The 23,930-nt window shown below is 57.9% G+C and overlaps 3 protein-coding genes across 8 annotated transcripts; 1 reads left to right on the forward strand and 2 right to left on the reverse strand.

Moving 5' to 3' along the window:
- Positions 1 to 87: 87 nt before the first annotated feature.
- Positions 88 to 17,934, forward strand: STK16 (serine/threonine kinase 16). Of its 2 annotated transcripts, XM_071562949.1 has the most exons (21): positions 88 to 121; positions 306 to 475; positions 776 to 885; positions 1,270 to 1,372; positions 2,657 to 2,829; positions 3,108 to 3,223; positions 3,331 to 3,484; positions 3,710 to 3,932; positions 4,109 to 4,210; positions 5,826 to 5,987; positions 6,085 to 6,201; positions 6,642 to 6,915; positions 7,350 to 7,461; positions 7,585 to 7,752; positions 7,871 to 7,941; positions 16,249 to 16,468; positions 16,541 to 16,674; positions 16,750 to 16,870; positions 16,945 to 17,040; positions 17,111 to 17,232; positions 17,322 to 17,934. In XM_071562949.1, the coding sequence occupies exons 2-21, from the start codon at positions 349 to 351 to the stop codon at positions 17,458 to 17,460; spliced, it is 2,844 nt and encodes a 947-aa protein (XP_071419050.1). In that variant the 5' UTR covers positions 88 to 121; positions 306 to 348; the 3' UTR covers positions 17,461 to 17,934. The 2 variants fall into 2 exon arrangements, with proteins under 2 accessions (XP_071419050.1, XP_071419049.1); XM_071562948.1 differs by lacking the exons at positions 88 to 121; positions 306 to 475; positions 776 to 885; ... (10 more) ...; positions 7,585 to 7,752; positions 7,871 to 7,941 and adding an exon at positions 15,280 to 15,581.
- Positions 4,341 to 14,912, reverse strand: GLB1L (galactosidase beta 1 like). Of its 5 annotated transcripts, none has more exons than XM_071562943.1 (16): positions 14,622 to 14,912; positions 14,005 to 14,177; positions 13,557 to 13,707; positions 13,257 to 13,317; positions 12,897 to 12,979; positions 12,344 to 12,524; positions 12,213 to 12,271; positions 11,910 to 12,031; positions 11,685 to 11,725; positions 11,270 to 11,388; positions 11,065 to 11,139; positions 10,898 to 10,987; positions 10,654 to 10,767; positions 10,234 to 10,365; positions 9,675 to 9,890; positions 9,369 to 9,597 (listed from the first exon to the last, which is right to left on the reverse strand). In XM_071562943.1, the coding sequence occupies exons 1-16, from the start codon at positions 14,832 to 14,834 to the stop codon at positions 9,379 to 9,381; spliced, it is 2,049 nt and encodes a 682-aa protein (XP_071419044.1). In that variant the 5' UTR covers positions 14,835 to 14,912; the 3' UTR covers positions 9,369 to 9,378. The 5 variants fall into 5 exon arrangements, with proteins under 5 accessions (XP_071419047.1, XP_071419044.1, XP_071419043.1 ...); XM_071562942.1 differs by having other exon boundaries at positions 12,897 to 12,991; XM_071562946.1 differs by lacking the exons at positions 9,369 to 9,597; positions 9,675 to 9,890 and adding an exon at positions 4,341 to 5,377 and having other exon boundaries at positions 12,897 to 12,991.
- Positions 17,935 to 18,993: 1,059 nt separating the features above from the next.
- Positions 18,994 to 22,893, reverse strand: LOC139675171 (tubulin alpha-5 chain). The gene is made up of 4 exons (XM_071562465.1): positions 22,795 to 22,893; positions 20,906 to 21,128; positions 20,266 to 20,414; positions 18,994 to 20,060 (listed from the first exon to the last, which is right to left on the reverse strand). Exons 1-4 carry the CDS (start codon positions 22,795 to 22,797, stop codon positions 19,089 to 19,091), a joined length of 1,347 nt encoding a protein of 448 aa, XP_071418566.1. The 5' UTR covers positions 22,798 to 22,893; the 3' UTR covers positions 18,994 to 19,088.
- Positions 22,894 to 23,930: the final 1,037 nt, after the last annotated feature.

Below are 23,930 nucleotides of genomic sequence, written 5' to 3' on the forward strand. Positions count from 1 at the left end.
GAGGACGGCCAATGGGCAGACGGGAGGCGGGCGCAGGGGGCCAATGGGCGAGGGGGGCGGGTCCTGCGAGGCGCGCGGGATGTGACGAGAGGCGCTTCCGGGCCGGGAGGGGGTCATTGGGGTACGGCAGCTTTGGGGGATCATAGTGGGGCAGCATCTGTTGGAGGGGGGATCGCGGGGGCAGCGCGGGATTTCGGAGGCGGCGGCGAAAAGGTGCCGGCTGCAGGGAGGACTCGGACGGGGTCAGGAGCAGTGTACCCGTGGGGCGAGGGTCGTTGCTGACAGTCGCACGTGGTTCCCGCCAGGCCCGTCGCTCAGGCGCTGTCCCATCTGCCGGGAGCAGGAGCGATGCCGGCCCCGGAGGGCAGGTCCGTGTTCGAGGCCGCCCAGGACCCCGTCTTCCTTGACGGTCTGACCGTCGTCACTGGAGTTGCTGCGGATGCGGGTGCTGCCGAGCTGGCACCCGTGAGCCACGGTGCGTGGGGCTCCACGGGGGCGGCGGGCGGGAAGTATTTGTCCGAGTTCATGGCCACGAGCCCCAAGCCACAGGTTAGGAGCTCTATCCCCAACAGGGCTTGGGTGGCCAGCCTGGAGCCTTGGCCATGAGAGCTGCCTTGTGGGCGGGTAAATGGGCTTTTGTCAGAGTCACTCCAAGGTCCCTGAAGCTCCTTCTACAACCACCGGGCTCCTTGGGTGGCTGAGGAGGGACCCAGGAGGGTCTGCTCCTCGTAGTAGGCCTGGGGAGCTGCCTGTGCACAGCCCTTCCTTCTTACAGAGAAGCCTGCAGCCACCAGCTGTGAGAACAAGGTCCATGGGGTCCCTGAGGTGCCAGAGAGGATGTGCTGCTCGACCTGTGGGCAGGTGTTTGGCAGCCGCGAGGAGCAGGTGAGCAGGGCCAAGCAGCCAGTGTGAGGTGGGAGTGGGGCTTGCATGACTGGTGGGGTCCTGGTGTGGAAGCTCAGCCCCAGCATGGTGCAGCCCAGTGCTGGCTGTTTCCTGGAGCTCCACTGCTCATGTCTTGTTGGGATCTGGCACTCAAACTTTGCATGTTACTGATTAAAAGTGTCATTTACTGGAAGTCAATGTAAGTGCAGCACAGGCCTGTACCTGTTCAGGTAATTCCTTAATGTACTTCAGTGTTCCAGTCAGAATCACTGAAGGGTCCCAGCATCAGTTTAGCCCTTGGGGTCTGTCACCTCATGCCCTTTGGTGGTGGGGTTTTCCATGGACCACCAAGACCCTTCTGGCTTATACCTCTTTGCTCCACAGACCGAGCACTATCGCCTTGACTGGCACCGCTTCAACCTGAAGCAGCGACTCCTGGGACGCCAGACACTGCCTGTGAAAGTGTTTGAGGAGAAGACCCGCACAGGTGAGGAATGGGACTGTCCGCATTGGAGCCCAGGGGCTGTCACTGACCTCACTGGGCCTGTTCTGTGCAAAGATGAAAACCTCTGCTAGCTCAAGGTTCCTTTATTCTACCTCTGTGGGGTCTTCTCGGGGTCCAGCACTGCTCCTGAGCCTTGATGTTTTGTTTTAGGGAGAAGGGGGCATGTCTTAGTTTGAGGGAAACTGAAGTGTTTACCAAGACCACAGGAGAGGATTCCTCCTCAATAATCACATCACCCCTTATTAAATTGAAAAAAAAAGAACTTCCATTAGAAATGTATAAAAGAAGGATAACTGTTCTTAACTACTATATAGATATAGATATAACTATAAACAGACCAGAGCAAACTACTCCATCCCCAAAGAAAAACAACCCCCAAAAACTGTAGGTTGCTCCTGGTGCAGTTATTTTTATGGACAGTGGCAGTGTCGCACCTCAGCTGGCTGTGAGGTGAATTCTCAGTCTTTTCCCAGTGAGGCAGAGACAAGGGAGGGTATATGACTCACCTAGGGCAGGATGAAGCCTTTTCCGTGGGGTAGAGCAGACTCTCTCTCTCCTTGTCCTTTGTTCAAAAGAAGGAAATGCTGGGAGTTGAGGAGTGGTGGTAATTCCCAGAAATCTCCTTGCAGTCAAAGTCGATCCCCAGGAAAAATGGTCTGCATTGTGTCCCAAAGCAACTGTGACCCTCCTCTCTCTCTTTCTGAAGCTCAGCGTGCCCAGAGATGGGGAGTGGAAGGCGAAGAGCAGAGCCAGAAGGAGCTCTCACCAGCTTAGCAAACAGTGGCTTCTCCCCAGCAGCTACCCAAAACAAAGTGAAGCTAGCACACAGGAGAATCCTCTTCCCCTCTCAGGTGTTGGGAGTCTGTTCCTCACCTGGGAGTCTGTCCTTACCTGCACCCCACCACCATTAAGTTGGAATCTAGAGTCGTCAACCACTCCTTTGTTCTCAGCCCTGACACTCCAACTCCCAAACCCTTTGTGTTGGTAGGGTGAGAAAAATTCCCTAAGGAACCCTCCCCCCACCACCTTTCTTTGTTTGAACCCTTGACAGAGCATTATAACTGAGCCACTTCCTAGGCATACCTGGGGGTCCAGAGCCCCAAACCCCTATCTCCCCAACCCTCAAGCCCTTGTGATATGTAGGGTATTAGACAGAACATTTCTGGGGTCATGGGCTTGCCCTGGGAGTCACTGCAGAGTTTTGGGGAGGCCGTTTGGTTAATCTTTGCCTTATTTCACTGCATCTTATTTTTTTTCCCCTTGCAGGTGTTTCCAGCATCTCAGGATCTGATTCAGAGAGTTCTGATGCAAGCAGTGAGTCAGAGTTGCTGCTCTCTGCCAGTGGCAAGCCTGTCATTCCTCGCTCCCATAAGGTGCTGCTCCGCAATGCGAAGGGCCAGCTCATCTCTGCATACCGCTGTGTGCTGGTCACTGGGAAGGCATGTCACCACTCAGGTTTTTGAGAGAGGGACCCCAGAGAAGGAGGGTGGCACTGGGGGTTAGACACCTGTCTGACGATCTGTGACCTCCTCTGATGGGAAGGGTGGTCTCTGGTGCTAGGTCAGAGCACCAGGCTTGCTGGTGGCCCATTTTTGGCTCTGGAGTGTTCCCAGAAACCTGCTTCTGGTGCCAGCAGAGGAGCTTCTCTCTGTCCTGGAGAATAACAAGAGGCAAGGAGGTGATCCCATGGGTCCTAGCAAGGATGTCTGTGTATCAGGGTGACATCGAGGAGCCAGTGGAGCTGACAGCGTCACTGCAGAGCCTCAGCATGAGCACGTGCTGGGTTGTTCTGATGATGGGAGGCGGGCACTTCGCAGGAGCTGTGTTCCGGGGGTGAGTACAGAGAGACAGCTGGTGTTGCACTATCAAGTGGAGCTACTTTTTCATGTTAATCCTAAACCCCCCTGAGCCCTGTTGCTCATGCCTGCCCCTCTCTCCAGCCCTCAGGTGCAAGAGCACAAGACATTCCACCGCTACACAATGCGAGCACGGCGCGGCACTAGCCAGGGCCTATGGGATGCTCAGACCCCGGGGTCAGCACCTAGGTCAGCTGGAGCTTCCCTACGGCGTTACAATGAGGCTGCACTGCTCAAGGTGAGGATGAACCACAGCACTGGTCTCTTGTCAGGGAGACATAGTTGTGGCTGGCTTTGTGAGGTGGTACCGCACCACTGCTGGAGTGCATGGCAGGGGTGTGGGCTCTAGAAGAGGGTCAGGGTCAAAACGGGGCTGCTCTGCCCTGGGTCTGTTCCTGCTCCAGAGATACCTTTGCCCTTGCAGTGTGCTCAGGATCCCATTGTGCTTCCCCTTCCTCCCCAGGATATTCAGGACCTCCTGGCAGCCTGGACACAGCACCTGAATGAAGCTCAGCGCATCTTCCTTCGGGCCCCTCGTCACAACCGTGCACTGCTTTTTGGTGGCAAGAACCCACCCCTCACCCAAGGGGACCCTCGCATCTTCCACATCCCCCTCAGCACCCGCAGGGCCACCCTGCGAGAGGTGCTGCGAGTCCATGCTACACTGGCCAGTCTGCAGGTGTATGGTATGTCAGACCAGCCCTTGTTCCAGTGAGTCAGGCCAGGTGGGGTGACGTGGTCCCTTGTGCATAAGAGGATGCTGCTCTATGGTGTGGAGGTGTTAGCTCTCCAGCCCTCAATCCCTGGAGACATGGGGTGTTCCCTGTCCCCAGGCAATGACAGGAGCACCCTTGCTGCCCAGGGAAGGACACACCACTGGAGGATATCACTGGGTCCCCCCGGAAGGCCTGGCAGAAGAAGCAGCGGAAAGCAGAGATGGATCCCCTGCAGGAGGACACAACTGGTGAGTTGAGCCATGCTGGGAGACATAACTGAGCAAATGAGGAGGTCTGATGTTATGGCATGGACCAGATTGGCAGCCCAGAGGGGATCTGCAGAGTTTGGCCTTGTTCTGGGCAGGAGAAGGACAGAGTGGGCTTGGCTGAGAGCCCCAAGTGATTAAATCTGTGTGAAAAGCCTCAGCCTCAGTTTTATTACCACCTATCTTAGTTTTGCTCTAGGAATACAGCCTTGAGAACACAATCCAAATGAGACCCACAGGCGTTGAATTCATAACACCATTAATCCAAAGTAAGAATTCAATAATAATTGCAGCTATTTGAGTTTTACTCATCGATTTGTTGGTGAGACTTAAACCTGCCATGTCTTTTGGCATGAATTTGTACCAAAAAAAAGCCAATATATTGTACAGTATGGTCTTAATGGAACCTAAACTCAGTTCACACATGGTGACACAAGAACTGTGATCCTTCTTTGCTCAAGCCCCACACTGGGCACCAATTAATGTCTTAGTTTAGAGGAAAACTAAGATATATATATTGACCAGAAAAGAAGGGCCTCCCCCAAAAATCACCATAGCTTTGAAATTCAGGAGTTTTAAGAAAAATGTATAGAAACAAAGGATAACAGTTCTTAACTACAAATGTGTGTGTGTGTGTGTGTGGCTCAACTTCGCGAGCGAAGATTTGGGAAGGGCTGTACCCACGTGGGTGGGCCCTTCCAGCCTGCGCAGTGGATTTTAGGTGAGGCTCAGCGTGCACAGAACTGGCCCCACCGTTTAAGTCCTGAGGTTCATCTGCCACGGCCGAGCAAGCTACAAATATATATATACATACATATATATATATATATAAAACATATATATGTAAAACCAAAACTAGGACAGAACAAACAACTAACACTGTACCCCCAAATTAAAGAACAAACCTTTTAAAATGAAACGGAATTTTTGTCTCTGCTCCCTTTGGTGCAATTATATTTATGGACAGCAGGGGTCGCTGCCGCGCCTCGGCTGGCAGCGAAGTCACTTGCAATCCTCCAGTAAAACAAAGACGAAAAGATGAGGCGTGAGGTCCTGACCCCTCTGCATGACTTACGTGGGAGATGAAGGCCACAAACGAGGATGGGGTGGAACCCTCTGGCAGGCAATGCAGAGTCCTTTCCTTGTCCTCTGGTCAGGGACGAGAGGCTGGGGTCAGGGGCTGGCAGTGGTAGTACTCAACCACTCCTCTGCAGACAGCTGGCTCAGAAAAGGGATCTGTAGCAGAATCCAAGGCCCTCTCCCTCCCCTCTCTCCCTCTGACGAGCAGCACAGAGCACGGGAGTTGAGATGGGGTTGTGGGTGGCCAAACCAGGGTAACTCATCTCCCTCTAAATGCCTTCACGAGCCTAGCAAACGGTGGCTTCCACTTACCACAGCTACCCAAAAAGTAACATCCTGGCCCTCTGAAGAAACCTCTCCCTGTCCCCTCACCTCCTCAGCAGTCAAGTTGGAATTCAAAGCAGTTGGCCACCCTTTTGTTATCTAGTGGCTTGGGGGATTGGGCATTAGGTCCCAAATTCTGTGTTGGTAGGGAGAGAGAATTTCATTAAGATCCCAAACTGCAACACCCCCTCAGCTCTAGAGGAGGAGGAGGAGGCAGAGGAAGAGGAAAGCCCTGCAGGGGAGCTGGAGACTGTGGAAATGACACTGGAGACCTTGGACCTCCGAGAGTTTGAAGTGATGCCCAAGCAAAACCGCAAAAGGAGGAAGAAGAAGAGGGACAAGAAGGTGGAGAAAGGTGAGGGGGAAGAACTGTCCAGAGACAGTGTAGGAAGGCCATGACTGGGGTGCAGGCCAGTGCTGGCCCTCTTCCTTACTATCTGTTCCCTATGCAGAGCCCTGCACTGAAGAGACTGGATCCCATGGTACCCAGTGTGTGCAGTTTGGCCAGGAGCCAGTGACAGAGTTGCAGGGGGAGGCTGAGGCTGGGCCTCTTCCCTGGGCGGATGGAGGTAAGTAGGGTCAGGAGCTGGGTGACCTGGATGCCTTTCCCATTTGCTGGTGGCTTTGCAGTGGAGTGAAGAGCACGTCATGCAGGTGCCCAGAGCAGTTGGATGGAGCATGTCTGTAGTGCAGTAATGTGCCTCCAAGTGAACTGTGTGTTTGGAAGCAGTAGCTCTGACCCAGGAGGGCAGGCAACACCTGACTAAGCCAGGTGTTTTAGGGGGAATTGCAGTGGGTCTTATGTCAGGAAAAGACTTGACTGCTGCCAACAGTGCTCAGCAATGCCATGGCACATTGTCACAGACTCTGAAGGTGCTGGAGATCCTGCAGTGCCCAATTCCAGCTAGCAGGATGATGCTTCAACTGCATTGTGTGTGTTTCCTAGTCAGACCAGAGTACCACTATGCCCAGGGAGGCATCAGACTCTTCTCCTGTTTTTCCCTGATAGGAGACCCTCAGACCCAGCTCCGCGATGCCCTGTTCACTGCCTGCAAAACAGGTGATGTGCAGACACTGCGGCACCTCCTGGGTTTGCCTGAGAGCAGGAGCCTGCCAGGGGACAGCGAGGATGGGGAGGTCACACAGACTTTGGATGTTGTCCACTCCCTGCTCAACCAGCCTCTGGACGAGCGTGGCTGCAGCCTGCTTCATGTGGCAGCATGTGCAGGCAGGGCAGAGGCTGTGCGCCTGCTGCTGGAGGCAGGGGCAGACCCTGCCCTCAGGTATGGCTGCAGAGTCCCCAGTGGTTGACAACCACAGCCCCACTGGGAGTCCAGCAACTCACTCGTGTCTCAGCTGTGGGAAACTGCTACCACCCTTTCCCTATACCAGATGGGATGTCTGGGTTTGTTATAGGAGACCTAAGGGCTGAACTGCCCTTCTGTCTGCCTGCCTGTCTGGCATAGCAGAACCCAGGTTTACTGGGAAGCAATTCGGAGGGTAGGGATGAGACCAAAGCCCCATGCAGGGGTTTTGAGATGCAGGAAGGAGAGGATTTTGAGGATTCTGGTGTAGGAATAAGGAACTTTCCCCTCCTTGGCTGTGATACCATGGCCTGCAGTATGCATTGCACATCTCTGGGGAGTCGCTGGTCTTGCAGCCCAGTGGGACATGGGCAGTAATATGGCAGGATGAGCTGGTCTCCTTTGTCTTGTAGGGATGGGCGGGAGAGGACCCCATACTGCGTCTCTGCTGACAGACTGACTCGCAACGCTTTCCGCAAGTTCATGGTGGACCATCCAAACAAGTATGACTACAGCCGTGCCAAGGTAGGTGCCTACCCTCTGCCCTTGCCTTCGAGGGGCTGGGGGACCCCAGAGCAAAGTGCCCCTCTCCCACTTGTGCCATTGCCTCAGGCTCAGTGAGAAATGGTGCCTGCCCTCTGCCACCAGGTACCAGGGCCCCTGACACAGGAGATGGAGGCCAAAAAGCTGGAGAAGAGGCGGGTGCAGAAAGCCCAGCGGAAGCAACGGGAGCGAGCACAGCAGGAGGAGCGGCAGCACTGGGAGGAGGAGCAGGAAGAGAAACGGAGGTTTGCAGCCCTGTGTGACAGGGAGAAGGTAAGGCTGTGCATTGGGAACGGGATCCAGCCCAGCTAGGGCAGTGTTAATGTCGTGGGTTCTGGCCATAGCAGCTCCCAGCAGCTAGTGGGAGCTGAGCTGTCTCTCTGCTCCCCAGAGGGCACTGGCTGCTGAACAGAGGCTGGCTGTGCAGCTGCAGGACACCGGCATGATGCTTGCCAACATCAGGTAATAGTCCCAGCAGCATGGCTCTGCAGACAAGCTCTCTCATGTCAACACAGCTGTTCCCTGCCCTTCCTGCTCCAGTTTTCATTTCCAGGCTGAAGCTATTCCTGTCCACTCAATTCCCTGTAGTGCTTCTGTAAAATCTTTCTTCCTCTCTTGCCCTGCTCCCCTGAAATATTTTGCAAAGGACGACTTGGTCCACCTGCAGTCAGATCTATGGTAAACCAGGCCATTCCTGTGCCCCTGTTCCTGATTCCACATCTCTTCCTGCTGCCTCCCACAGGCTTATTGGCAGCCAGCACTGCCTGTGCTGATCTGGGAAGGGGCTGTACAACCCCATATGAGGCCAAATTCCTCCATGTTCATTCTGCCTCAAACTGCCTCATGCTGTCCTCCCACACAGAGTCTCCTCTAGGGAGCATGTCCTGGCCAGGCTGCTGAGTGAACACATCAGCCCTGCAGGACCAGACCCTCATGCTGCTCCTGGTGTCTCATGTAACAGCCCAGGCAGGGAATCCTCTCCTCCTCTAACTCTCTTGCAAGTTTCCCTTTGCTCAGGGCCAGCTCTGTTTTTTCCTACAGCCGCTGCTGGCACTGTGGAGAGTCCCTGCTGGGACAGATCCCTTTCCATTACCTTGACTTCTCCTTCTGCTCCACGGCCTGCCTACAAACTCACCGCCGGGCCCAGGCCAGACACACCTGAGGCTGGAGACTGCTGCCACTTGCCAAGGACCAATGTGGGGACACGGCTGAGCACTGGCTATACAGAAAAAGAGCCCGTGGAGCAGCACTGGTCAGAGGGACTGAGCTGGCCATGTCACTTTCTGGGGCAGCTCTGGCAAGGCTCTGGGCATGAATGTCACTCTGGGTGCTGACTCTGGGTATGTTACATCTGAGAGGGGCACATGTGAGGTGCCAAGACTGTTTGGTGGCCTTTCTCCAGCTGGCGGTCCTGTTGCCAGCTTTTCTCATGGTTACCTCGTAGGCTGCTGTCTGTGGCAGACAGACGGATCCTGATGTATACAGACCCTGCAGTCCTGAGCTACCTGCAGCCATGCCTGCAGGCACCTGCGAGGCTGTGCTTTGCCCTCTCCTCTCCTGGCTGCCATTGGCGTCTAAGCCCTGTCATGTTAACAACTACCTCTTCTGCTGTACGTTATCAATAAAGAGGTGCCTTGACGCCTTAGACATGGGGGGAGTCAGCAGGACCACTGGAACTATTTGGGATGAGTGTGAGATTAACATGCAAATCAAGCTCAATCCTGGACCCCTTTCTCATTAGCAAAGGCCCTGCCTGGCCCCAGAGGAGGGCAGAAGCTCTATGTCCATGCCAGGACCTGTGCCACTTTCCTAGCACCCTGCAGCCTCTGTGTTTCACCAGCCCCCTGCCATCTCTGCAGCCCCAGCAAGAGACAAGGCCAGTGTCCAGCAGCCCTGTGTTTATTCTGTGGCCAAGGTGCTGTGGCCAAGGGTCCTGTTGAAAAGGGGTTGGTCAAGGAAGAGCAAGAGGGGGGTGAGGGGTGCCCCTTCCAGCTCCAGCACAGTGATGTTGTTGGAACAGCCAACATGCAGCACCGAGCCGGGCACGAAGAGTGTCTGCTGGGGCCCACGGCTGGTCCAGTACCGACCCAAGTTGAAGCCATTTATCCACAGCTGTCCCTGGAAGATGGTGGACATGGGTCTGAGCTGTGTCCTGCTCCACCTTCACCCCCTTTCCTGGGTATGCACTGCCTTACCTTGATCCAACCTGGGAACTTCACAAAGGTGTCCCAGGCAATGCCAGGGGTCTCAAAGGTCCCAGTGTAGAAGGCTGGCCCTGCTCTGCCCCTGCTGCTTGATTTTGGCGTGGCAGCTTGGGGCCAGCCCTGCTGGACTGCAGTGTCTATGGCCAGGGGATAGATCAGCCAATTGCTGAGAGGGTCGGAGTCCAAGGAGATGTTTTCCAACAAGCCCTAAGGTGGACCAGGAGGGAAAATGAGGCAGCACTATCTGCCATGGGCAGGAAGATGCTTGGCTTCCCCAGGGCATGCCCCCTTGCAGCAATGAAGGTGGGATGTGATCCCCTCCGACGGGCTGAAGGGCCCTGGCTGCTGTGGCAACTTTTTTAGTGGGAGAGGGGTTCCAGTCTCTCAGTTTGATCCTGGCAGGTTTCCCAGGGGATGGTGTGTGATGAACCAGGGAACAGGACTAGGGGTGGCCCCCCAAGGCTGGGTGGAGTCTGTTGCAGTTGGCAGTAGAGGAAGTGTTTGGTCACAGGGTGATCAGGTCATCCTCTGGAGCATTCTCTCCCCTTACCTTGAAGTCACTGACATTGGTCCCAAAGCTGATCCTGCCCATGTTCTCCAAGAGCACGTCCAGGGTGTCCCCTGCCCTGCCTGTCACACTCAGTGTTATCTGCCTGTCCCGCTCCAGTGTCCCCTGGTACTCCTAAAACCACAAGGTCGGCACTGTCAGCCTGTGCTCACATCCTACCACCCTCAATGCAGCCAGCAGGCACTATATAGCATCCTACTGCTGACCCTTCCAGAGCCAGCCTAGGGCTGCCCTCTGCCCCCAAGGGGGGCAGATTTGAGCTGGAGAGCCACACCACAAGGGCTCAGTGTAGCTCTCAGCACTCTGTCCCCAGGACCCTGGCATGGCACAGTCCCGCTTCTGGCAGGTCCCACAGCCCTCCTGAGTGCTGGCCCAGGGACTGGTGTGCTCCTGCAGCCTCACCTTCTGTAGCATCACATAGCCGCGGTCGCAGACGCTGTGGGGAGGAGCAGCCAGTATGGCTGGGTCTGGGATGTCCCGGGGCAGCTGTGTGTGGTACACCACAAAGCCATGGGCCTGCAGGACACAGTGCAGTGGCACAGAAGGAAACAGGGCTGGAGATGAGCTCTGGTCCCCTGCCCCAGAGTCAGGGTTGGCCAGACAGGAACAATTCGCCAAGTGTCCCCCACTATATGCAGCCCCTCACCTGCTTTATGGCCTCAAAGGTGAGGGGGAACTGGCTCTGGATGGGCCCAGAGGGGCACAGCACATCCAAGACATCCAGGAGGTCAGCATACTGCAAAGCAGGGATGGGTGCTGGGCAGTTGAGCAGTGCCAGGCAAGGACAGCACAGTCCTTGGGAGAGGCACTCACCTTCTGCAGGCCCACCCGGCCATAGGCATATTTGGGGGTGGCAGGTGGCATTGGACCAACTGGCAGGGGCTGGAACTGAAAAGCAAACTGTCTGCTGCGCCCTGGGGCAAGCAGGGAGATGTCCCTTGCCCAGCTGGCACCCTCTCTGTCCTGGCACAGGCAGCAGTGCCAAGTACTGTCCCCTTCATCCTGCGAGGTTCATTACCTTGCTGATGACTGTGCGGATGGCAAACAGTTTCTCAGTGGGGTCACCTGCCTCCGAAAGGGGAGCATCATAGTCATAGCTGGTGGTCACTGGCTTGTACTGGTCCTTGTAGTCAGCACCTGGCCAGGGAAGTGATCTGAGCTGGAGGAAGGGGCCCTGGTACAGGCCAGGGTGTGGAACCCAGACCCAGGCTGGCTGCAACGCAATTGGAGGGGCATGACCCAGAACTGTGGGCCCCTGCCTCGGGACAAAAGGAGTTCCCATGTGAGGACAAACTTGGGTTCAACGGCCCTTGGCTATGTGTCAGCCTGCCTCATGGGAGAGAACAAGAGCCTGAAGCAGGCTCCTCAGGGATGGCCAGGGAAAGCCTCCAGCCCTGCAGTGCCCTGCCTCCCTAGGGCAAGACTGTACTCACCACTCCAGTAGGCAAAGTTTGTCCCTCCATGGAACATGTACCTATGATACACCCCAGAGAGCCCAGTCAGCACCCCCACAGACTTGGCAAAGTCTCACCACACAATGCCCCCTCCCTGCTGCACCCACAGTTCCAGCCCTGCCTGCCCAGTCTCCATTGAATAAAGGTGAGAGGTGATGCCAACTCCCCTGACAGCTGTGCCCCCTCTGCCAGCCGATTACTTACATGTTGACGTTGGCTCCCAGCTGCAGCATGTCCTCCAGCCCCTGGGCCACCCACACTGTGCTGATGCTGGCGTGCGCCTCCCCCCAGTAGTCCAGCCAACCTGTGTAGTACTCAGAGTTTACCTGGGGGAGAAAGGGACTATCATCTTCCCAGAGCTGGGGCTCCTGGAACCCATCTGTCATCTACATTCCCCCTGCCCATCTGCAGCCTGGTCCCAGTGCCACTCTGCCTCACTGCCCAATGCCTCTGCCTCCCCAAAACCATTATGGTTCATTCCCCCACAGTGCTCATGGCCAAGCTCACCAGGGGCCCCTTTGGTTCCACACGGCGCTGGGCATCAAACGCCTCTGTCACATTAGATCCTGTGGATGTGGAGGTTTGAGCAGGACAGAGAAGGAATCCCCATCCCTTCTCCTCCTCCCCCACAGGGGTACCTGGTCCAAAGTCAATGGTGGCGTAGAGCCCCTGCAGTGTGCCACAACGCAGCTCCTCCATTCCCGTGCTGTCAGTGGTGAAGAGCAGCACCTCAGTCCCCAGCAGCGCCCGAAAGGAGCCCAGCAGGTGTCGTAGGTATCCATAGTCACAGGCATAGTAGCTCCCATATTCATTCTCCACCTGCAAGCAAGCAGGGGCTGGCACCCAGTATGCACATGGCTGGGCTGCAGCCAGGTCCCACTGCCAAGTGGGACGAGCGCCCTTTCCTCCTGACATCATCAGATGTCACGAATACTCCCAGGTGTGTCCTGAAAATGACTGTCCAGCCCTACCATGTGCCCCAGCTCTGTCAGTGTCCCTCAAACCACAACTGGGATGATGACAGATACTTGAGTCCCAGCCCTTGGATTTAGACCCAGGTCCAGAGGTTGAGAGGGATTTATCTGAGCTGTGCTGGGTGACATCATGGTGTAGGGGGTACAGGGGCCTTTTGGGGGCACATCTGAAGACAACCCAGGGCAGGGCAGAGGCCTGGGCCCCACAGCACCTTACCTGCACGCTGATGATGTTCCCCCCATGCTGGTAGAGGCGTGGCTTGATCTTGGGCAGCAGGACATGAAGCCATGAGTCCACGGCTGCCAGGTAGGCTGGTGTGACAGAGGGTAGCTCAACCTGGCTGCAGCATCCACCCCAGCCCACCTGCAATCAGCCTGCCAGGAGGAAGATAGAGCAGAGCCAAGCACAGTGGGGACCTGGAGGTGGAGTACAAACTAAGGGGCTCCCAAAAGATAGAGAAGACCATGGGAAAGACCACACACGTGAGGCTGCAAGGTGTGTGGAGAGAACCCAGCATGCCAGGACTGGCACTAGGTTGTAAGGACACAGTGGCCAGAGCCTTGTGCTGAGTCTCACCGGGGTCAGAGGAACGCAGGATGATGTTTGGTTTCCACAACAGCCAGGCAGGCAGGCCACCCTGGAGAAACACACACAGCAGAGAGAGGCAAAGAAACTGCTCAGCAGCCAGGCTGGCACACAGCCGAAAGACGCCAGAACAATGCTAATGCTCAGCACCAGTGCAGCATGTGCCCCACAGAACAGCAACCTGGGCTGGCACAACACTGGAGTCAGGTGACAGCTCGAAAGGCCAACCGCGCTGTGCCCTTCCCTAAACGCCCATCACCCCTGTGTGCCAGGCTGGGGACTGGGACTCACCATCTCCCACTCAGCACAGATGTAGGGCCCCGGCCGCAGGATCACCAGAAGTCCCAGCTCAGCTGTCAGGTCGAGGAAGGCTTCCACATCCCGGTTCCCAGCAAAGTCATAAACCCCTGGCAGCATCTCATGGTAGTTCCAGGGAACATAGCTGGGGCGAGAGGGGAGATCAGCATGCAAGGGCTAAGGGTACTGCAGCACAACAGGGAACCATCCCACCAGCTGGTCCTTCTGTTTCTGGGAAATGGCCTCCAGGCTGAGCTGAGTATGGCAACTGGGGCTGGACTGGGACTAGCCCAGATTCAGGCTTGTCTGGCAGGGGTATCCTGCAGGTAACAGTCCAGTGCAAGTGTTGGTCCTTGCTCCCTTGGCCAGACAATGGGCTTGTCTCTGTTCCTGTTCTGGGGATCCCAGAAACTCCGAGGGGCAGTGGGCCCTCAGGACTTACACCTGCACAGCACTGAGCCCGCTCATGTACATCTTGAGCAGCCGGTCCCTCCAGGCAGGGCGCGGGACGCGGGCGTAGTGGATGCTGCCCGAGATGTAACGGAAAGGGACACCGTCCTTGCGGAAGCAGTTGTGTTTGTAATCCATCTGGAAGGAGCGTGCCGACGGGGAGGCCTGCGGGAGAGGGGCAGTCCTGGCGAGGGGGCTGCAGACCCTCCCAAAAGCCAAATGTCCCCTCCCATGCTCCCCAGGGAGAGGGACTGATGGGGGTTTGTTCCTGGGGGGAACCCTCCCCCAGAGAAGGTACCACACTGCCCGGGGAGAGCAGGAGAGATAAGCACAACAACGATTCCCACCCCCTGATGGCCCTCCCCGCTAGTCAAACAACCGGTGGCTGAGCTTAGTAGCCTTTTAGGGGACGGGTGCTGCTGGGGATGGCTGCTGGGAGCGCAGGCAAGGGAGCAGGGGCACGACGTGGACTGCAGCACCAAAGAGCCACAGCAGGAAGTGCAGGAACACGGGGAGGGGACCAAGGCAGATTCCGGAGTCGTCTCACCAGATCCTTCACAGCTCAGCCCTACACGCTTCTCCCCAACTTTTCCACTCGTGTTTGCTAACCTGCGTGTGCTGGAGCCCCACTGCCAGCAGTAGGGCGAGGGCTGGCAGCCCCATCCTCGCCGAGTGTTCGGCAGGCCCAGGACAGGGGACGAAGGTGGACGTGGACACCACCATCACATGATCCGAGAATGATCTTGGCCAGCGCTCGGCGCTGCTTGCTCCAGATTCTAAGTGCAGGCAGCTGGAACAGCAGCACAGCTGAGGCGGGACCATGGGCCGGGGGTGGGAGGCTCCAACCCTCTGCAGACTAACCAGCTCACACCAGCCCCTTCAAAGCCCACCCAGCAGGGGATGCCGGCGGTAAGCATCGCCCAAGACAGCTCCGGTCGGCGGGCATATCTCCGGTGTTCCCCGGGGTCGTCGGTGACACACGTGGGGAGATAAAAGGAGCCTCTTAAAAGCGTCACCGTCAGGCAGAACCCTTCCAGTGAGCTCAGCCCACTTCTTCCATCAGAGAGGAGGTGGTGGAAACCTGGGCTGTAGCTCTGGTAGGAGGGGTGCTGCTGCTGGCTGAGGAAAAGGAAAACGTCCCCAGACGGAGCGCCAGAGCTGGTGGCAGAGCCAGTGACCGGTGTTTAGGGAGGTGCCGCAGGGCAGGACGAGCCCAGCTGACGTGGCTCCGCCCTCTCCGCTGCACCGCGACCAGCCCACCTGGGAGAGGGGGTTAGCTCACCGGCCCAGCCCCGGCAGCGGCGGGAGTGTGGACTCCCACAGCCACTGGGGGCTGCTCGGCGCTGGGCGCTGCTCCTGCCACTCCGCTGCGCTGCACGGAGCACAGAGCGCGGGATCCCGGGCACGGCGCCCCGCCCGGGAGGTGACGCGGCGGGTGACGCCGGGAGTGACGCGCGGCGGAAGGCGATGACGCGGGCGGGCGATGGGGCAGACGCTGTGCGTCTGTTCCCGCGGCACCGTCAGCCTGGGGGGAGCGCGATACCTCCTGCTCCACCGCCTGGCAGAGGGGTGCGCAGCCGTCTGGGGCGCGGGGGCTCAGGCGAGGTGGTCCTCGGGGTCCGGGAGGGGTTCTCGGGCAAGGGGGGGTCCACAGGCTCAGGTGGGGGTTCCACGGGCATGGGGGATGCTTGGGCATTTGGGGGTCGCGCGGGACTCGGAGTGCTTGTACAGGAGGAGTGCTCGTGTGCGGGGAACATGCTTGGGCACAGGGGTGCTTGTGCGTGGGGGATGATTTGGCATGGGATGCTCACGCATGGGGAGATGCTTAGATATGAGGGAGTGCTTGTGTGTGGAGACATGCTTGGGCATGGGGGTGATGCTCTGGCACACGGGATGCTCGCACAGGGTGGGGAGATGCTGGAGCTCAGGTCATGCTGAGATGTGAGGGAAATACTTGGGCTTGGTGGGGGATGGTGCTTCAGCATAGGGGTTGCATGTACGTGGTGGAGGATTCTCGTGCTGGGTAGTGGGATTTGGTCCTGCCAGGGAGCTCAGAGCCATGGGAGTGGGAGTAATTGTGCCAGTGGCATTTTCATGGAGAGGGGGTGCTTTGCCATGGTTGAAGGATTCCCACTGTCCTCTGGCCCCTCCCCTGGGTGCTTATAGTTGAGACTGGGCACAAGGCCTGACACGGATGCCACAGTGCCCAGCCTGTGCCATCCTTGACTCTTTGCAGGGGGTTCAGCTATGTGGACTTGGTGGAGGGGCTGCGGGATGGACGTTTCTATGCCCTGAAGCGCATCCTGTGCCACGACAAGGAGGACCGCCAGGCTGCCCTACACGAGGTGGAGATGCACGGCCTCTTCGACCATCCCAACATCCTGCGCCTGGTGGCCCACTGCATGGTGGAGAAGGGTGCCAAGCATGAAGCCTGGCTTCTCCTGCCCTATGTGAAGGTGAGAGGGGCTTCCCTGGCTGCCCCGCCACCCCAGGAGCAGCAGTGGTGACTAGATGCTTGCATTTGCCAGGGGGGTACCCTCTGGAGAGAGGTGGAAGCACTGCGAGAGAAAGGGACCTTCATGCCAGAGCAGCGGATCCTCCTCATCCTCCATGGGATCTGCCGCGGGCTGCAAGCCATCCACAGCAAGGGCTATGCACACAGGTGAGGGGCTGGCAGTGCTAGCTGCGGGGGAAGGCAGGGGCCCCAGTGGGTGCTTGCTGATGTCCATTCCTATAGAGACCTCAAGCCCACCAACGTGCTGCTGGATGAGGATGACCAGCCTGTGCTGATGGATCTGGGCTCCATGAACGAAGCTCGCATCGAAGTCAACAGCTCTCGGGAGGCCATGGCTGTGCAGGTGGGTGACCTGGGACATCACCCCACCAGCCTGTCTCTGCCCCAAGCCCTTCATCCCCACTCTCCCTTCTGCAGGACTGGGCTGCCCAGCGCTGCACCATCTCCTACCGTGCCCCCGAGCTCTTCACAGTACCAAGCCAGTGCATCATAGATGAGCGCACAGATATCTGGGTAAGGATCAAGCCCTCTGGCCTACCCCTTCCCACTGCTGTGAAGCTGCCATGACCCTGCTGTGCTCCAGTCCCTAGGCTGTGTGCTGTACTGCATGATGTTTGGGGAGGGTCCCTTTGATGCCATCTTCCAGAAGGGTGACAGTGTGGCTCTGGCAGTGCAGAGCCCCATCGCGTTTCCCCCAACAACCAGGTGAGGGGCTGGGGAGAGTCATCCCGCTCCTGGGTAGCCCCCTGTCCTGTGCTCTGCATGGGTCCCCCCCCTCACTGTCTTTCTTCCAGGTACTCAGCTGCCTTGCAACGCCTGCTCTCCTCCATGATGACGGTGAATCCCCAGGAGCGACCCAGCATAGATGACATCCTCCACCATCTGGAGGGGTTGCAGCCAGCACTGGCAGGACAGGACACCACGCAGATCTGAGCCCATCTTCGTTCCAGTGGTGACATGACCCAAGGCTGAGCTGGGGGAAAAGCAGCTGCCCTAATCCCTGCTCCCCTGCAGACCTGTTGCAGAGGGAATCAGTGCCCTGGGGGAGACCTGCTGCTCTGTGCCGGAGGTGTGTTAGATTTGGAGTGTTCTGTGCCTGGGATGCTGCTGTCTGGGCTGTGGTCTGTGCCCCAGAGCTGTAGGTGTGTGATCTACTGCTAAACATGGGCCCTTGTTGGGTGCTGCCTTCCCTGGGGGTGACAAGAGGACATTGTGGGACCCCTGCAAGGGGCAGGAGCCATGGTCCTGCAGCTCTGTCCCCTAGGAAGATCACTCCTGCCCGGGGCAGAGCTGTGGGCTGGGTCCCAGTGCTGTGCTGGAAGGAGGCAGAGGGCCCCAGTGCCCACTCTGCCACTGCTCTTGGCACCAACATTGCCTTGTGTTTGAAGTAAAATATGTTCTTGCAGAGGTGTGGCTGTGTCCCTGTCTGTGGGGAGGGATCCCAGCAGATCAGGGGTAGAGCAGGGCACACTGTCTGGGTTAAGCAGCCAAGCATTGCTAGAGGGGAAGGGCAGTAGAGGCCAGCCAGGGAGGCACAGACAGAGCATTAGCAGTAAGCAGGGAAAGTTAATCCCTGGCCCCAGCACAGTCCTGTTGGGAGCTAACACAACTCTGCATCTGGATCCAGGCACTGCTGTTCAGAGCTTCTGGGGCTAGGCACTGTGGGACATGGAGGAAGGCAGTGGCAGAACTACAGACAGAATTTCTCTGCTGCCCAAGTAGAGAAAAGTGGGTGCCCAGGGTTGGAAGGTGACAAACCTTGTGAGGCAGGAACAGCAGCTCTGCTCTGAAGGGGGTGAGCAGAGCCTGGGGACAGCACAACCACCCCAACGCTGGGGACACTCCCAGCCCAGCAGGCAGCCTTGGCTAGAGGGGTTTACTGGGACACACAGCAGCTGGGCTGCTCACAGAGTGGGGCTAAAAAAGAAGAGATGCAGACAAGCAGTTTCACAAGGGAGCATTGCCCTCCTTTAATCCTCACCACACACAGCAGTACAGCAGCCGCGGGGGGTTGTGCCATGCTGGGTGCCCTTGGGGAGTGCACCCACTGCACCAGAGAGCCAGGCATATCCTTTGCCCTGTGCTGTGGCCACAATGCAGAGGTGCCAGACTGCTCCCACTGCTTCAACCACTATCCTTTCAGATGAGCCCACCTATCCTCAGACTGCACATGGGAAGAAGACACAGCAGTTGCTGATCTTTTCCTGTGCAGAATACATCTGCTCCCCTGAGCTCCAGGACACATGGGGCCATATATCACATTAGGATCCACTGCTGGCTGGGGCAGAGAGGGGGGGGTGGGATGTGTATCACAGCCCCAGGGACTGGACCCCAGGGCTATTACCTGCACGGGGAGCAAGCTGGAGCTGGAGCAGAGCACTGGAAGGAAGCACAGCAACACCAGTAGCAGGGCTGAAGCACTCGTCACACACCTGACCTGGCAAGAAACCAGTACAGCTAGGGGGATAGTGGGAGATACGGAGGATCTGAAACGGTTTATTGCAAAGGATTTCTGCAAGTAACATTGGGAAGAAGCATAGTCCTTTTTGGCTGAGGCTTCTCTATTCCTCACCCTCCTCTTCATCCTCGTAGGAGTCCAGGCCCACCTCCTCATAATCCTTCTCCAGAGCGGCCATGTCTTCCCGCGCCTCAGAGAATTCCCCTTCCTCCATGCCCTCTCCCACGTACCAGTGCACAAAGGCGCGCTTGGCGTACATCAGATCGAACTTGTGGTCCAGGCGAGCCCAGGCCTCAGCAATGGCCGTGGTGTTGCTCAGCATGCAGACAGCACGCTGCACCTTGGCCAGGTCGCCCCCTGGCACTACTGTGGGCGGCTGGTAGTTGATGCCCACCTTGAAGCCTGTGGGGCACCAGTCCACAAACTGGATACTGCGCTTGGTCTTGATGGTGGCAATGGCAGCGTTGACATCTTTGGGCACCACGTCGCCACGGTACAGCAGGCAACAGGCCATATACTTGCCATGGCGAGGGTCACACTTCACCATCTGGTTGGCCGGCTCAAAGCAGGAGTTGGTGATCTCAGCCACTGACAGCTGCTCATGATAAGCCTTCTCTGCAGAGATGACAGGAGCATAGGTGGCCAGGGGGAAGTGGATGCGAGGGTAAGGCACCAGGTTGGTCTGGAATTCAGTCAAGTCAACATTCAGGGCTCCATCAAACCTCAGTGATGCTGTGATAGATGAGACAATCTGACTGATGAGTCTGTTCAAGTTGGTGTAGGTTGGACGCTCGATGTCCAGGTTCCTGCGGCAGATGTCATAGATGGCCTCGTTATCCACCATGAAAGCACAGTCTGAATGCTCCAGGGTAGTGTGTGTGGTGAGGATGGAGTTGTAGGGCTCCACTACAGCCGTGGAAACTTGTGGTGCAGGGTAGATGGAGAACTCTAGCTTGGACTTCTTGCCATAGTCAACAGAGAGTCGCTCCATCAACAGGGAGGTGAATCCAGAGCCAGTGCCACCTCCGAAGCTGTGAAATACCAGGAATCCCTGAAGTCCTGTGCACTGGTCAGCCTGCAGAGAGAGATGCATGATTGCTTTGAGATGCATTTTTTGTGAAGGCTTGATTATATAGAAGTCCCTTCAAGGCCTGGTCCATCCCTGCCTTGGGCAGCTGCAGATCCCTCACAGGGTGCAGCAGAGCTTACAGTGTGCTCTGAGCCCCAGCACGATGCAGGACCTTAGTCAGAGGGCATGTCCCTTCTCTGCATTCACTTACCAGCTTCCGAATCCTGTCCAGCACTTGATCAATTATCTCTTTGCCAATAGTGTAGTGGCCACGGGCATAGTTGTTGGCAGCATCCTCCTTGCCAGTGATGAGCTGCTCAGGGTGGAAGAGCTGGCGGTAGACTCCTCCCCGAACCTCATCTAGGACAGAACAGGGGCAGGTTGAGCCTGGTGGAGGCTGTTGGTTTGAGCTGACCACCAAGCAGACTGAGTGAGTAGTAGCAGCTATCCCTCACCCTGGCTCCACCTGCCACTTCCATGGCTAAGGACCCACACGTCAGCAAGGCCAACACTAGCATCAGGTTTCTCTGGCAGCAGGAGGTGGCTGCCGCTGCCCTGTGCAGCTCAGCTTCTCCCACCCATCCAGAGCTCCCTGCCCATAACACAGCAGGAGCTGCCATGCCGGTTGGGCTGGTTCCTTGTCTGTGCACATGTGGTACAAGCACTGCTGCCTGTAGGATATTTCAAGAGCAAAAGCAGGTGCTCAGGTTTGTGGCTTCTCCTTGGGGGAAAAAAAGGCGCCTCGGGTTTTTGAGCCAGTGTAGGATATTGCCATCAGAGCATACACACAATGCCTGCTGCCTGCTACCCACCCATGGGGGCACCCCAGGCCATGTGATGTCAGCACTCACCAATCACAGTGGGCTCCAGGTCCACAAAAATGGCCCGTGGGACATGCTTCCCAGCTCCCGTCTCACAGAAGAAGGTGGTGAAGGAGTCGTCCCCTCCACCAATGGTTTTGTCACTGGGCATCTGCCCATCGGGCTGGATGCCGTGCTCCAGGCAGTACAGCTCCCAGCAGGTGTTGCCCATCTGGACGCCGGCCTGGCCGACATGGACAGAGATGCACTCGCGCTGGGGAAGGGGAGGCAGGGTCAGATCCTGGCACAGCTCTGTCCTGCCTGTCCCAGGGAGGGACAGGTTCCAGTGCCACACAGTCACCCACACACAACCTGCTTTGGTTAGTGGACCCAGAGAGCACATGTTCCTTTGGGTAACCTCCTGCACGCCCCTGAAGGGTCCCATACATCTGTCGTTGCTCTCAGTCATGCACAGGCACCATGACAGGTCAAGACTCAGCTCTGGCATCCCTCTTGCCCTGCTCTCACTTGGGGCTATCAGCACAACAGACTCTGACCAGGCCTGTCCTCCAGAAGCATGGGGAGCAGAGCCTGGTCCCGCTTCCCTAGCCAAGCCACTCTGCCAGGGTCCCTTGCAGCCTCAGCCCCTTCCTCATGCCCCAGCAGTCCAGTGAGGGGCTGAGTTGATAGAGGCACACATTTAACCCATGAGGGGCAACCAGCATGGGGGAATGCCACTGCCTACAGTTCCAGAGTCAGAGAAGCACTCATTTTCCTGGGGTTAGTGGACTTGGGGATGCAAGGCTGGTGGGTGTCAGCCAGGTGAGGGCTAGCAGTGAAGCCCTACAGTTTTTGAGGCAGCATAGAGACTCCCTAGGCTACAGTGTCAACCCTGTGCTGCAAAACCTGTGTTGGCAGAAGTGCTGGGGAGCAGGCTGTGAGCTGGATATGTGCCTTGTGCACAATAAGTGCAGGCCTGCTCTGCTACCCTGGCATCCCTTCTCTGCTGCCTCTGGCACCCTTGGTCTCCTATCCCTGGTATCCCACCTCTGCTAGCACTAGCATCCCTGTTTCACTACTCCTGGCATCACTGCTTTCATGAACGGGAGACCCCGACTTAGCGTGGGGGTCCTGGCGCAATTCACTTCTGCATTCCCCAACTGCACAGTGCCCTGAGCTGTGATAGGTCCGCGTCCGGGTTCAGTGCTGGAGTAGGACAAGGGCTCCTGGCTCCTTCAGGAGGGCCAAGGGCAGCCCCAGCCGCCGGGAGGAAGGGAGGGCAGTCCGTGGCAGGGTCTCCAGCAAAGCCCCCGGCAGAGGCCGGTCAGCACTGCGGCGGACAGGGCAGGGCGCTGCGTCTCCTGGCACGGCCCTGGCCCGCTCCCGAGCTGCTAAATATAGACGGCCCCGGCCCCGGGCGACTGTTCGCTTGGGAAAGCGGCGCCGGTCCGCTCTGCCGCTGCCAGACCTCCGGGGGACGGTACTGGAGGAACGAGACCCCCACACTCGCACTCGCCGTCAGCCCCGACGGTGCCCCCGCTGCCGTGTGGGGAGCCCCGCCAAGAGTCTAGCTCCGGCCCAGGTGCCCGGCTGGCGCCTCCACCCGCTGCAGCTGTCCCCGTCCGTCCCCTGCCAGCGCTCCTCCCGGAGAGGTCACCTCCCTCATCCCCAGGGCCTTCCCCGCTGCGGCAGCGGGTAGAGGGCAGGCGCCCCGGCCCCGGTCCCGGTCCCGGCCCCGGCCCCGGCGGGGGGGCCCGGGCAGGGTGCACGGCTGCCCCGGGCAGGAGCCAGTAGCGCTGCCCAAGGTCACGGCGGGGAAGGAGGGGACGCGTCGCGGCGGCTCCGCCGGTCACGGTGCTGCGGAGGTGCTGCGCGGGGACTGCTGGAGGGCTGCCGGGAACCCTCTCCGCCGCCGTGCTCGCCGCCCGGCCCACACTCACCATGTTGCGGCGGGGGGTGAGGGGTGTCCCGGCGGCTTGGTGCTGCGGGGCTCGGCGCGGAGCTGCGACTGCTGCAATCCCCGCCGCAGCCCTGTCTTATAGGTGGGAGGGGCTTGCTGCCGCCACGCCCCCTTATTTTGGGTACACTTGCATGCGATGGGGGAATACCCACTTCGGGGGCCGCGGGAGCCCCGCGGGGTCCTCCCGCCTGCGGAGTAACCCCGGGGTGCAGGGGCAGGGGCTGCTCCCCATCTTCTGCCGGGAGGGAAGCGAGGGCCAGACTGAGGGCAGGAGAAGCTTTGGACACCAACCCGCAGATGTGACCGGCGATGCTTAACCCCAGGCACCGGAGCCAAAGCAGTTGGAACAGCTCCTAACCTGCTCTGTCACCAGCTCCCTGCTGGAGTATGGGGTTACCCCGAGACCACCTCGGCTTCTAGAACAGGAGAAAGGAGAAACACGATACATACACGCACCAGACTCCGGAGCCCAGGTACCCCCAAAGCTCTCTTTTGCCATCAACACTCTGAGAGCCATCAGCAAAGGTTTGTCCTTCTGTGCCAGTAGGGACAATCAGTTTGCACAACCCTGTGAGGCTGCAGATCTGCATGACAAATCTGGGCTGCCAAAAAAGGGTCATTGCAGACTGCTTGCTGTTAATAACTTGTGATAACATTCAGAGCAGCAGCTCTGTTTCAGCCGCGGCCAGCACAGCTACCCCTGCCAGGGCCAGGGCTGATTCTGCTGCTGAGGATGCCTGGACCACCAGCCTTGCATGCTGACTGCCAGAGCCTGGGCTCACACAGCTACCGCTCTCTGATCATGGGGATGGATGGGATTCTGCTGCCATGCCAGGAGTAGCAAGCCAGGGACACTGCTGTGTCTCTCGGGGTCCAGATCAGAGGCGCAGAATAACTTTTCAAAAATAGTAATAGGATGCAATTCCAAATCCTTCGTCCTTTTGGTTGCAGAATCAGGTCTCTGTGAAGGTACAGGGAGGTATCTGCAATGGAATTACTACTGGAGAGGCAGGTTCCTTCCTTTACCTACACTCAGACCTTGGTAAAGAGTGGATCAGCACAGCACCTGGTGTGAGGGGCAGCAAATCCTGCACTGGCACAGCAGCAGGCACTACT

Source organism: Pithys albifrons, chromosome 8 (genome assembly GCF_047495875.1).
Source record: "Pithys albifrons albifrons isolate INPA30051 chromosome 8, PitAlb_v1, whole genome shotgun sequence".
Lineage (NCBI taxonomy): Eukaryota > Metazoa > Chordata > Aves > Passeriformes > Thamnophilidae > Pithys > Pithys albifrons.

Bases quoted from the DNA above. Each gene is read 5' to 3' on its own strand.
- STK16 (XM_071562949.1), top strand. From the start codon at position 349: ATGCCGGCCCCGGAGGGCAGGTCCGTGTTCGAGGCCGCCCAGGACCCC. The intron at 886-1,269 runs GTGAGCAGGGCC...TTTGCTCCACAG, and splicing joins TTGGCAGCCGCGAGGAGCAG to ACCGAGCACTATCGCCTTGA. The intron at 17,041-17,110 runs GTAAGGATCAAG...GCTGTGCTCCAG, and splicing joins ATGAGCGCACAGATATCTGG to TCCCTAGGCTGTGTGCTGTA.
- GLB1L (XM_071562942.1), bottom strand. From the start codon at position 14,834: ATGGTCCCGCCTCAGCTGTGCTGCTGTTCCAGCTGCCTGCACTTAGAA. The intron at 12,525-12,896 runs GTAAGGTGCTGT...GCTTGCTTGCAG, and splicing joins GGAACATCATCAGCGTGCAG to GTGGAGAATGAATATGGGAG. The intron at 9,891-10,233 runs GTAAGGGGAGAG...GGTCCACCTTAG, and splicing joins CCAATGTCAGTGACTTCAAG to GGCTTGTTGGAAAACATCTC.
- LOC139675171 (XM_071562465.1), bottom strand. The intron at 20,415-20,905 runs GTGAGTGCTGAC...GTTCTGTCCTAG, and splicing joins CCTGGAGCCCACTGTGATTG to ATGAGGTTCGGGGAGGAGTC. The intron at 20,061-20,265 runs GTAAGTGAATGC...CTCTCTCTGCAG, and splicing joins TGGACAGGATTCGGAAGCTG to GCTGACCAGTGCACAGGACT.